The 13,633-nt window shown below is 42.7% G+C and overlaps 1 protein-coding gene and 1 long non-coding RNA gene across 2 annotated transcripts in view; both read left to right on the top strand.

Annotated features, from left to right (window-relative positions):
- The window catches only part of LOC121537803 (tumor necrosis factor receptor superfamily member 14-like), a 34,146-nt gene extending 31,404 nt beyond the window's left edge, over nucleotides 1–2,742 (top strand). Inside the window, exons 6-8 of the mRNA XM_045206930.1 lie at nucleotides 1,968–2,100; nucleotides 2,321–2,408; nucleotides 2,535–2,742. Coding sequence (XP_045062865.1) covers nucleotides 1,968–2,100; nucleotides 2,321–2,408; nucleotides 2,535–2,688 — 375 coding nt within the window. The 3' untranslated portion in view covers nucleotides 2,689–2,742. The remainder of the gene's footprint in view (nucleotides 1–1,967; nucleotides 2,101–2,320; nucleotides 2,409–2,534) is intronic.
- A 48-nt stretch (nucleotides 2,743–2,790) lies between these two features.
- LOC123481847 lies at nucleotides 2,791–4,045 on the top strand. Its single transcript, XR_006657403.1, has 2 exons — nucleotides 2,791–3,076; nucleotides 3,194–4,045. It is a non-coding gene; the product is annotated as an uncharacterized LOC123481847 (long non-coding RNA).
- The last annotated feature ends 9,588 nt before the right edge of the window (nucleotides 4,046–13,633 follow it).

Genomic DNA, 13,633 nt, shown 5'->3' with positions numbered 1-13,633 from the left:
AATCAAGGCTCCAACTCGTTACCTTGCCCGTCACCCAATCGAACGTGGGATTGTGTTCCTTCAGCCAGGGGTATCCAAGGACCAGAGGAACATGGGAAGACGGCAGAATGAAGAATGAAATCATCTCAGAATGATTCCCCGACAACCGCATCTTAACCGGTTCAGTCCTCATCGTGATACGTGCCAGACTACTGCCGTTCAGAGTGGTCGCTTCAATGGCTTCCGGCAATTGCTCCTTGGAAAGCCCCAGCTGTTCCACCAACTTCGGCATCAAGAAAGCTTCCATCGGCACCTGAATCGATAAAAGCGTTAAGCGCTAAGCTCTGATTCCTGTTCACAAGGGTAGCCGGAAACGGGGTCTGACAGAGGTACTGAGAGGTTGAAACTGGCTCGCTAAAAGTCCTCCCAACTTTAGCGAGCCGGGCAGTTTGACGACCGCCGGGAACAAGTGGAGATGTAATGTCCCGAGCTACCACAGTAGAGGCAGCAGTTGGTCTTACGTCTATGTTGACGCTCCTCCTTGGTTAACCCGTGCCGCCCCACTTGCATGGGTTCAGAATCGGGAGAGAGGACCTCTCCACTAATCCATTGTGGTGGAGAATGATCGACGTGTTCTGGTCCACCACCCGACCCGACTGGGAACTGAGAAGCTGATCGATTGGACGGACCCCATTGCTTCTCCCTCCTTCGCTCTCGGACTCGATTATCCACCCGAATAGACAAGGCTACCAAGCTGTCCAGGTCACTAGGCTCCGGATAGGAGATCAACTCATCCTTGAGCTGCTCCGACAGACCCTGGTAAAAGGCCGCTTGCAGCGACTCCTCGTTCCACCCACTCTCCACAGCCAACGTCTTGAACTCGATCACGAAGTCGGCCACGCTGCGAGTTCCTTGGCGAAGCGAAAACAGGCGCCTAGCTGCGTCCCTCCCTCGGACGGAATGGTCGAAGAGCTTCCTCATCTCGGCCGTGAACCCCTGGTATGAAGCCATGCAGGGATCCTGTCGTTCCCAAACGGCTGAAGCCCACTCCAGCGCTCGACCACGCAGCAACTCAATCACAAAGGCTATCCTAGCCTTGTCTGTGGCATAAGAGTAGGGCTGTAGATCGAACACTAATCCACACTGCATAAGGAAGGAACGGCATCTTCCCAGCTCCCCCTCATATTTATCCGGCGTCGGAACCTTGGGCTCACGGATGGACACAGCTTCAGAAGCGGCAGGCGAGATGGGTGAAACCGGTAGTGGATCCTCCACCGGACACTTACGTTGGTTCTGGACCTCCGCCAGACCGGTAGAAAGGTTCCGAACTGACAACGCGATCTCCTGTAGTACCGTGCTATGATGGCCCAACATCTTCTCCTGCTGGGTAATAGCATGGCGAACGGAGTCCAGGTCCGCTGGGTTCATTACTGGCCGGATCGTTCTGTCAGGGTTTACTATGCCAGAACCCAGAAGCAGACAAGGACAAGGTACGTTGAGAGAAAGGTGAGTGTTTATTTAGTAGATTCCGAGTGAGGCTGAATAATCCAGGGAACAGAGCGGGTGGCGTGGATGGGTTGTTGAGGGTGCAGTGGTTGGTCCGGTACTGGCTCGGCAGCCGCCGACCATCAGGCAGAGGTTGGGTGAAGGTTCCGGGTGAGAGACTGCAGACAGAACAAAAACGGAGGTCAGTACACAGCAAGTAACAAGGTGCAAAACAACAAAACTAACTAAGGGCTCAGAGGCTGACACGCTGACAAACATACTGTTCATAGCTAACGATCCGGCAGGAACTGGATGTTCGGCCAGAGCCTAAGAAGGGTGATGATCAGGACCAGGTGTGCAGATTGCTGATGGGATGCAGGTGCGGAAAACCAGAGCGCTCCCCGGAGCGTTCCCGAACCCTCGGGAAACTGGAGATTACGAACAGGAAAAACTAGTCACCAGACAGGACCCGACTCAGACAGCCGGGATCGTTACAAAAACAGCCATGCAAACCAGAATCAGATGATTTTTGCAGGCCACTGGAGGGGTTCTTTTGTCTGCTCTCTAACAAAGATGGTTGTAGAATAGCCCAGAAACACAGCAGCTGTAAACCTGGTCAATACATCCGTCACACAGGTTGGTCTCCTCTCAAGTATTCAACGTGATTTTGTCATGATTTCTAGTGTGCCAAGTTACTCTACTGAATTAAAAGTAGCTGATCGTTTGATTGATTGATTGAAATCATTAGAGAATTAAAAATAAATCAAGAAAGTTTAAGTACGATGTTTACAAGTTTGTTTTGGGATGTCTTGTTTTTTAATAATGTAAACGTATGTTTAAACCTCCATTTATGCAGGAACAACATCTACAGATACTGTGTGTTCTAACTGTACTGGTGATACTTATTCAGATGGATCATTTACAGCCTGCCAGTCACACACTGGGTAAGTGTGGCTTACACAAATAGTTTTTACCCTAAATACAAAGTTACCTAACACACATCTAAAACTGAAAGATGTATGACCAAGTTATAAATGAATCATTAATGGCCAGTATTTATCTGTTTATAGATGTGAATCCTTGGGACTTCAGGAAATGAAACCAGGATCCCCTTGGTCGGATTCAGAGTGTGGACCACAACTATCCCATTCCACAGCTAGAAGCAGTGCTGTGGCATCCATGACAGTGATATTAGCTGGAGCTGTTTACATTTTAGTCATTTAGCAGACACTCTTATCCAGAGTGACTTACAGTAGTGAGTGCATACATTTTCATTAATACTGGTCCCCCATGGGAATTGAACCAACAACCTTGGCATTGCAAACACCATGTGCTACCAACTGAGCTACACTGGACATAGTTTTAATAATAGTGAAAAAAAGAAAAAACTCAGATTCATTTTAGGAATTGTATCTGTTTCTATTGCATCTGTAAATTATTGTTAAGTGTGTGTGTGAATTCTTTTTTAGTGTTTGTGTGTGTGCGTGTGTGAGAGTGAGTGAGTGAGTCAGAGAGAGGACCACTGGGCGGCAGGTAGCCTAGCGGTTAACAGCGTTAGGCCAGTAACTGAAAGGTCGCCCGTTTGAATCCCTCAGCCGACTAGCTGACTAAGGTTGCTGTTTGGAATCCCTCAGCCGACTAGCTGACTACGGTTGCTGTTTGGAATCCCTCAGCCGACTAGCTGACTACGGTTGCTGTTTGGAATCCCTCAGCCGACTAGCTGACTAAGGTTGCTGTTTGGAATCCCTCAGCCGACTAGCTGACTAAGGTTGCTGTTTGGAATCCCTCAGCCGACTAGCTGACTAAGGTTGCTGTTTGGAATCCCTAAGCAGACTAGGTGGAAGAAAAAAAAGTATGTTGATCTGCCCTTCAGCAAGGCACTTAACCCTAAGAGCTTCTGCTAAATTATTTAAATGTACATTTTCTTCATGAAACAGAAACTGAACTGGGAACAAAAGTGATGTCTAGTCTTCTGGAACAGAACTGTTATTTACAAATCTTGAAAATCGGTTTATATAATGTTATTTTAAGTTCCAAAAGTATTCCTAATGTCTAGTATATAATTATGTAATTCAGTGAAGTTCTGATGCTAGTAATAGCCTAAACACATTCCAATTCACATCATGATGTTCAGTGCTTCAAGCCATGCGCCCTCCATGTCCACCCCCCACTCTCGCTCTCTCCCCACCCGTAAAATGTCAGTCGCATCTCGCAGCCTGCACTAATCTGGGAGCTCAGTTTGAAAGTGTACCATTGAAAACGTGCAATATCATAAATGATCACCATCCACTGTACTCAGATGAAGTGTCTGGAGAACTGGAGCGTGAAGATATCCACAACGCCGTGGATAAAATGAACTGCAAGCACTTCCACTTGAATTTGGACTAATCCAATGTGGATTTATCAGGAGTTGGCTGTATTCAGCCAACGTTACTGGGATCTGTGATCTTGATTCACCTGTTATTTAAAAATCAAATGTGATATGAACAGTCTTTACTTGTGCCTTTTAACAAAACTGGTTTGATGATTGCTTGAATTAAAATTCTATGTAAATTCTATTTAAATGATCTGATACATTTTACATTACTTGTTGTTTTGCTGTACAGTAATTTGTATAATTATAATTATAATTATAATATGCCATTTATCAGACGCTTTTATCCAAAGCGACTTACAGTCATGCGTGCATACATGTTTGTGTATGGGTGGTCCCGGGTATCGAACCCACTACCTTGGCGTTACAAGCGCCGTGCTCTACCAGCTGAGCTACATTGGCACAAAACATTTGTACATTTGTTAATATTGTGAAAATAATCAACATACATTCAGCAAGTGTACCTTATTTTGTAAAAAAAAAAAAAGTTTGCTAAATAAAGCAAAATGCCTAGGCCACTAGTGAATTGATTCCAATAGTAGCCTAAATTAATTGACATGTCATTCCACAAGATGGCGGACAAGTGTAACAGTTACAGTCACACTCAAGGATATCCCTTCCAGTTGCAGCTGTCAGGAGTTCCTCCACTGTGTGACATTAGATCTTCTTCTGTGGTGTTGGAGCTGCTGCTTTCTCTCATTAGATCTTCTTCGGTGGTGTTGGAGCTGCTTTTTTCTCTCATTAGATCTTCTTCTGTGGTGTTAGAGCTGCTGCTTGCTTTCATTAGATCTTCTTCTGTGGTGTTGGAGCTGCTGCTTTCTCTCATAAGATCTTCTTCTGTGGTGTTGGAGCTGCTGCTTGCTTTCATTAGATCTTCTTCTGTGGTGTTGGAGCTGCTGCTTTCACAGCCTTGATGATCTTCAATCTCAGCTTTCATGCTGGAAGACATGGAACCAGGTTTATTATGACTTAATAAACAAACTGATAATTAATAGTTGATCTACTTAGAAACGCTTTATAAATCCTTCATTAAGTATGACTTCCTATTAATGCCTTACATCATTGCTATAGAAATGTTTGTGGTCAGATCCTTAAAAAGGTAGGTGCTGGGCTAATAAAGTATACATAAAAACAGGTTAGAAACATTGTGATTAAAGGTGGTAATTCGATACAGACAGTGTGCAGGCCTATCTGCTGTTTTCATAACTACATCATTGCATACTATCTATAAACGTATAGTTAACATCATTGCATCATTGGTTACAACATCATTGGTTACAACATCATTGGTGCCTACATCATGATAAGGATGACTATGAATGAGGAGAGAGGTCAGTCATACCCTGGTCTGTACTCCAGATGACTATGAATGAGGAGAGAGGTCAGTCATACCCTGGTCTGTACTCCAGATGACTATGAACGAGGAGAGAGGTCAGTCATACCCTGGTCTGTACTCCAGATGACTATGAATGAGGAGAGAGGTCAGTAATACCCTGGTCTGTATCTACTCCAAGGCCACTAGGCTGTTGTTGCTCTGCAGGTTCAGAGAGTCAATGGACTCCTGGCAAACCTGGACCTCTCTCCTCAGGCTCCTCTGGGCTTCTCTCTCCACCTTCTGCGCCTGGCTGAGCTGCTTCGTCTGACCTTTAACCTCAGCTACTTCCTTTTTCCTCTGGGACACTTCCTCCTGCAGCTGGACTACAACCTGGAGGATCGCAATCAGTGGATCATTGACAAATACCTTGTATTTATATTGGATTAACATGAGACTTAGTTAATATCTGTTAATGCTACTGCCACTAGAGGGCAGTACAACCTATCCAGTGAACGGATGTAAGCCCTGTGTTGCTGGAGATACATTATCTAAACCCTTTCTTTTACATTACTTGCCAATCTTTGAGGTTTCTCATTGAAGCATTCATTGACATAATCAATGCACTTGCCCTAGTCTATTTACTTAGACATCACTGAGCAAAAAGTTACATCACATAATGATGTATTTTGGTATCATTAAGAGCTGTGCAAGGCTTTTCACTAAGAACCACAAAAAACCCTGACTCAAGCAGAAAGAGGTGTAACCATGTTTCACACTGGAGAGGCAGGGGTTGGAACACTTCTGTTAGGTGGTCAGAGAGAGGATGTTTTTTCAAGTCTGACTTCAACTTTCACTTTCAGCTTTCTCTTATTGTAACAGTCACAAACACATCATGTTTCCAACCCCACACAGTAGATATGCTGTATTCTATTCTAGTGGACATTACACAGACACACAAGTACTAAGGCTTTCTAACCGTGAGTCAGGCTTTCTAACTTTGTCTCTTTGAGATGAAGTGTAGAGTGTAAACAAAGTTATCTGATGAAGTAACAGGAAAGGTGTGTCCCAACCTGCCTCAGGGTTCATTCTCCTCCTCCAGCATTATAGTGAGTTCCTCATACCGTATCGTAAACAGGTGAACTGAAAATAAAGGCAGGTTAAAGAGAAGTCACATTCACATTGTGTTTGAAAAACTTTAGGTGTGCTCAATTTAGACACAAAGGAAACAACTGAATAGTCCCAAAAGTGCAACCTCTGCCTCCCGATTAAGATAAATCATGAACACCTGAAATATTCATATAATTTGAAATAGGCTGGGTTTCTGTATAGCACTTTGTGACATCTGCTGATGTAAAAAGGGCTTTATAAATAAAATGTGTTTGATTTATTGAAATACATATTTGACCCAGGTCTGATTCACATATACAGCTATATAGCCTAATCTACAAATCTACACACTCAAAGCATGTTCATACCTTTCTAGACATGGCCTGTGTCATGTGTCTGATATTAACAGTGGGCTGTTGTGTTAGTTGTCGAACAAAGGACAGAGAAGAGCAGCCATATCTTGTCACCAGATGGCCTAGTCTTGCAGGAGTGCAATAACAGGACAACACCCACGCCCAAGGCCACAATCACCAGATCCTCCTCACCAGTTCCCTGGACACACACAAATATTTCATTTGCACGCACACTCATTCTCATGCCTCACGAGTTCTTTGACACACACAGACATTTCACTGTGGACGCACACTCAAACTCCACTTCCTTCTACTGGTCGGGTGCCAAGGGCAGAGGACTCTGCCGTGCACCAATGGGGCATCTGCTCTGGACAGAGCAGACCCGCCTCCTACGCCTCGGGAACCAATCAAGGGACTAGAAGAAGGACCCCTTCCTTTATGTTACATTGTATAAAGTAATGCTGTAAACTCTGTTTAGACATCCTTCTCAACTGTCTCCATAAGAGGCAATTGTTTGGGTCCATGCATGTAGCTTAAACAGTACAAGATATCTCTGTGTTTAATAAACTGCCTTTTGCTTAAACCTAATTCCACTCTGTCTAGCGTCGTTGGTTTTGTACTTCCTCTCCTAAATATGTGTTCACCAACACCTGTTACTGGGCCAACCGGTCCTTCAGCTGCTGTCTCAACTCATCCTGCTGGCCTTTAGCAGAGATCAGCTCTCCTTCCTTTATGGACAGAGTTCTACACAAGGAACTCACTGTACCTGCAGAGTACAAATACAGTATTGATTGGGATAACATACAATAAGAGTGTCACCTTTTATTGACAGGATTGTTCACACCTATCCAAACCTTTCAGTTCTCAGAGTACATAGGGGTTAAGGGGAAAGGGGCAAGGGGCAAGGGGGAGATTTGGGATTGGGGGCTCATCCTCCCACAGTTTAGGCTCTAAAGCTGTGTTTGATATTGTATCTCCTCTCCTACACACCAGAAGAGATCACATGATTCTTCCTGGCCTCCTCTAAGTCCCTCATCAGTTGTTCATTGGTTCTCTCCACTTCTCTCATCTGTCCAGTAAGTGATACTCTGTTGTCTTCCTCCTCACTGTCCACAGCATTCTCTGTATATCTGAAGAGCTGTGTTTGAGGCCATGTTCCAAGACTCAGACAAGGCCACCATGCAAGATTAGATCCGTTTTAGGTCTTATACCAGATGGTAATATTACGTGCAGTCTTTATATCAATTTCAAATTTTAACAAATGATTCATTCCTAACTCTGACAGTGTTAACTAAGGGTTAACCTGCTCTATGTCTTGGTGTTCTGTCTCAGAGTGAGTTGCTTCTCTGTCCAACAGGGCTCCGAACCCTCCATGTTCAGGACCCCACCCAGGGCTGGCCTCTCTCAGCCTGTGGAGCTCCTCTTCTAGCCTGGTTATCTGCTGGCTCTACTCCTGGACCTCCTTCTCCACCTCCCTCAGATTCCTGACCTCCTCTGACAGACGCACTATCAACTCCGCCTTCAATACAAAGAAACACACAGAAATGTATGTGAGAAGACCAAGGTTAATATTATTTTCATACAGTTTTGTCTTTTCATTCATTTTATTTCATTTTGACAGGTTTTTATATTTAATTCTAGATGTGTGTTGTGCTCTGTTGGTTCTGGTATCAGTTATGGTTTGAACAGTCTTGTAACCTGAAGTTTCTAGTTTTTACTTTCTTTTTCATTTTGTTTTAGTTTCCATTTTAGTCAACCTTGAGGGTTCAAAGGCAGAGGGACAGATGGTACTGTTAAAGTTAGAGCACTGCTGTGGTAATCAGTATATGGCTGTATACCCATCAGACTGTATCAAATGGACAAAAGTCACAACTTGTTGTTCAGTACATGTATGAGCTACAATACTATCACAGAAGTCTGAAATATACAGTGCAGAGGAGTCCCTACTTCCTCCCTGACCTCTGGCCACATCCTCATTATGATAAATGGTCAGTTCTGTCAGCTTCTCCTGAAGCACAGAGATCTCTTGGTCTTTCTTCGAACACTCCTCTTCAAACTCTGACAGGCGAGTGATTTGCTCACCTAACATCAGTATGTTCTGCTCCTGTAAAAAGAGGGCTTACAATACTACAACTACAGTCAATACCAACCTCTAATATGGTGCACACCCCACTGAACCAACCATAGTGCTAACAACCATCAGATCTGGGCTATCAATAAAGTGTCTACATGGATGTTTTGATTTCAGACTGATCCCCACCAATCTGTATAAAATGATGTACCTTCTCATGTAGTAGGGTCATGTACCATGGTACCTTCCCCCCTGTGTCCTCAGACATGGTGGTTCTGGTGAAGTTAGGCTTGTTCTGATGACCTTCTCTGGCTGCTCCTGGGTCCAAGCAGGCTCAACCTGCCATTTCCTTTGGTGGAGCAATTAACCTGCAGGCTTCAGTTGCATGCAAGAAACATTCATTAACTTTCACTTTATTCATTAAACGTATAGTTTTCTTTTTACACAAGCTGTTTGTTTTACCTCTCCAGAACTAAACAAACGTTCATTTCAATGTTTTGTTTTGACGTGTTATTACCTATGGGAATAGGCTTTTATTAATGGCAATTGCAAGGGTTACATTTTAAGTATCATCCATTCAATAAGCTAGCAACATGAGTAGTCCTGTCACCTTACACCGGAGGGAGGGGTCAGATTTAGGGATGACTTTGGGATGCTCTGCTGATGCTCTGGAACATGATGGACACTTCTGATTGTCCTCAACTAAAGATGGACCTTCTCTCTCTGACTGTTGACTGGATTCCTTGTCATTTCGGTCAGTAAAACAAACTATCAACTAAGAGTGATTAAATGTGAATTGAAAAATGTAAGTCACAGTTTATAAACTGGATTCAAAGTGGGGTTCCCACTGAACAAGAAATGTTGAGTTTGACAGTCCTTCAAAGGGGCAGATGTTGGGTCTTGGCTGCACTCATGGATGTGTTTGGCCTACCTGGTGACTCACCTGCTGCTCTCATCATTGTTTACCTTGGAGGGATATCCTACAGGTGGAAACCACCATCAGGAAATGTTTACTAAATGTATCTTTAGAATGTCAAGAAAGTTCATGTAGCATATTATTGTAGAAAGCAGTGATAGAAGTCGCCTATCTTAATAATAATTTAGATGTTAGACGACCAGTACTTATGTTGACATTTTACAAAGATCATATGAGAGAGAAAAAAGTCAATGGGACAATTTCTTTTTTTTTATCATATAGTTTACAATATTTATGGTTATTACATAGAATGTTTTAACATTCCATCTCAATGAATACAGTTTTGCTTTGAGACTGCTATCATAAAGATGAAACACGTTCTATCTCTATGGCTGCTAATGTCATAAAGTGGTTGTTCCATAGAAATAAAATGAATTGCCAGGGTTAGAGGTTTCAAGCCCATTATATTCATTCTATGTAAATTAGTTGTTAGCCTACCACAGAGATCCTATTAAATTATGTATATAATTATGTAAATCTAAACAATCGCGTTTGAGGGACACATTCAGAATTAATGAGATTGAGGTTAATAATTTGGTACACTGTTTAGATTGAGCACATCTAAACGAAATCTACACTTTGTCATGGCGACATAAACAGATGGATGTGTTCCAGACAAGTATAGCCATACCATCTATTGTCTGATTTGGCGATCTGGAGTGTAGGTCATTGTATTAAAAGCGTTATGATAATGTGATAGTGTGTGATCCCATATCTCCAGTGAAGGTTTAAATAGCTATGACGCGTTCCTACACGAAGTTAAATCATGTGGAAACATTTTATGTTACCCACCAATAGAATGTAGGCTTTTACCAAATTGACAGGAGTTTCATTACTTATTTTTCTGGTAATGATTTTTTCGTTTATCAGTAGCCTCCCACGTTTCGTTATTTGGAAAGTCAAAGTGAAAGAATGTACAATAGTCCAAATGCGAACCAAGGCAGGGTAAGATATGGATTATTTGTGTATATGTAGAAATAGCCTTCTTAACATGTTCCGTGCAGTAACTGGAGAGAAAAAAAATATTGATGAATGACTGTATTTGTAATTTGACGACAAGGCTGTTCTCTCCCTGTTGTTTTCGATGTCTGTTCTTCCTCTGGTGACTCAACTGCCTTCTGATTTGAAAGTGCGCTGCTGAACTCAGTCGAATTTTACCTGTTTAGACAAGGAATGCAATGAAATGTGCTTCACAGGGGAAAAAAACTATGAAAACAGTTAAAATAAAAACTGTAATATTTACTAGACAACAAACATAAGAGGATAGAAAACAAAAGAATAACAATAAAACTGAATGTCTAAAAAGCACCCTGAGGAAAAGCAAAGCTACAAAGGTGTGTTTTAAGATCTCTTTTAAATATGTCCACAGATTAGTCCCCCCTCAGGTTCTCTGGCAGGCTATTCCAGAGGCTGGGGGCATAATAACTACAGGCTGACTCTTCATGCCTCTTACATTTTTACATTTTAGTCATATGGCAGACGCTCTTTTCCAGAGCGACTTACAGTTAGTGAGTGCATACATTTTCATACTGACCCCTGTGGGAATCGAACCCACAACTCTTGGTCCTAGGCTTTGGGATAGTTAAAAGGCTGGTGCCACAGGCTCTGAGGGAGCTACTTAGCCTAGCGGTTAAGAGTGTTGGGCCAGTAACTGAAAGGTCACTGGTTTGAATCCCTGAGACGAATAGGTGGAATAAAATATATTTTAAAAAGTCTGTGCCCTTGAGCAAGGCTCCTATAAGTCTAAAGGATAGTTCAAAGGCCAGTGCCAGAGGACCTACTGGGTACATAACTCAAAAGCGTGTCTGCACAATTGTGGATTGCTTTAAAAACCAAAAGAAGAATCTTAAAATGAATTCTAAAACTCACAGGCAGCCGGTGTAATGTGTGATCTTAGGAGAGCATTATGGTAGTCAATACTGATTGTAATGAAAGCATGGGTGAGGTTCTCTGTATCAGCCTGAGAGAGAAACGGACACACAACGGCAATGTTCCTCAGGTGGTAAAATGCTATTTTGGTCACATTCCTAACGTGTGATTCGTATTTGTATTTATTAAGGAACCCCATTAGCTGCTGCAACATTAAGGCAATTGTATACAATTTAAAATATTACATGACATTACATTTCATAACACTCTACCCAATACATTTAGTGTGTTCCCTCAGGCCACTACTCTACGCATCACGTATCTACAATACAACATCCATGTGTATGTGTGTGTACAGTCTTATCTTATCTTTTTGTGTGTCTGTGCCTGTGTGTCTCTTCACTGTCCCCGCTGTTCCATAAGGTGTATTTTTATCTGCTTTTTAAATCTGATTCTACTGCTTGCATCAGTTACCTGATGTGGAATAGAGTTCCATGTAGTTATGGCTCTATGTAGTACTGTGCGCCTCCCATAGTCTGTTCTGGACTTGGGGATTGTGAAGAGACCTCTGGTGGCATGTCTTGTGGGGTATGCATGGGTGTCCGAGCTGTGTGCTAGTAGTTTAAACAGACACGTCTGTGCATTCAGCTTGTCAATACTTCTTACAAAAACAAGTAGTGATTAAGTAAATCTCTCCTCCACTTTGAGCCATGAGAGATTTACATGCATGTTATTAATGTTAGCTCTCTGTGTTCATTTAAGGGCCAGCCGTACTGCCCTGTTCTGAGCCAATTGTAATTTACTGAGATCTCTCTTTGTGGCACCTGACCACATGACTGAACAGTAGTCCAAGTGCGACAAAACTAGATACTGTAGGACCTGCCTTGTGGCTAGTGTTGTTAAAAAGGCGGAGGAGCGTTTTATTATGAACAGACTTCTCCCAATCTTAGCTACTGTTGTATCAACATGTTTTGACCATGACAGTTTACAATCCAGGGTTACTCCAAGCAGTTTAGTCACAACTTGCTCAATTTCCACATGATTATTTACTAGATTTAGTTGAGGTTTAGGGTTTAGTGAATCATTTGTCCCAAATACAATGCTTTTAGTTTGTGAAATATTTAGGACTAACTTATTCCTTGCCATCCATTCTGAAACTGACTGCAGCTCTTTGTTAAGTGTTGCAGTGATTGCAATCGCTGTAGTAGCTGACGTGTATAGTGTTGAGTCATCCGCATACATAGACACACTGGCTTTACTCAAGGCCAGTGGCATGTCATTAGTAAAGATAGAAAGAAGTAAGGGGCCTAGACAGCTGCCCTGGGGAATTCCTGATTTTACCTGGATTATGTTGGAGAGGCTTCCATTAAAGAACATCCTCTGTTCTGTTAGACAGGTAACTCTTTATCCACAATATAGCAGGGGGTGTAAAGCAATAACATATACGTTTTCCAGCAGCAGACTGATCGATAATGTCAAAAGCCGCACTAAAGTCTAACAAAACAGCTCCCACAATCTTTGTATCATCAATTTCTCTCAGCCAATCATCAGTCATTTGTGTAAGTGCCGTATTTTTTGAATGTCCTTCCCTATAAGCATGCTGAAAGTCTGTTGTCAATTGAGTTCAGAATCTAAAATAACACCTAGGTTTTTTACCTGGTGTTTTATATTTATTGCCCGTTATTGAGCTTTGGCTCCAACTGTCACGATTTCTGCCGAGGCTGCCTCCCCTCCTTGTACGGGCAGTTTCGGCGTTCATCGTCACCGGCTTACTAGCCACTGCCGCTCCATATATCCTCATTCCATTTGTCTTGTCTTGTCAATTACACACACCTGGTTCCTATCCCCTCATTAGTCCGTGTATAAGTGTTCCCTTTGCCCGCTTTCCTTGTGGGTGATTGTTTTATGTGAGAGTAGTGTAGCTCGGTGGAGCTACTCGTACCTTGTATTGCCGGGGTAGATATTTCCCCTGTGACTGTATTTTGTTGGAGCTACCCGTACCTTGTATTGCCAGGGTAGATGGTTTCTCCTGTGCCTGTATTTTGTTGTCGCTATCCAGCGCAACTGTGTACGACGGAATAAACTCTGTATTCAGTGATTTACC

Source organism: Coregonus clupeaformis, chromosome 24, assembly GCF_020615455.1.
Source record: "Coregonus clupeaformis isolate EN_2021a chromosome 24, ASM2061545v1, whole genome shotgun sequence".
NCBI classification, from domain to species: domain Eukaryota; kingdom Metazoa; phylum Chordata; class Actinopteri; order Salmoniformes; family Salmonidae; genus Coregonus; species Coregonus clupeaformis.
Note: the sequence above shows the minus strand (reverse complement) of the source record. Positions and strands in the feature narration are given on the sequence as shown.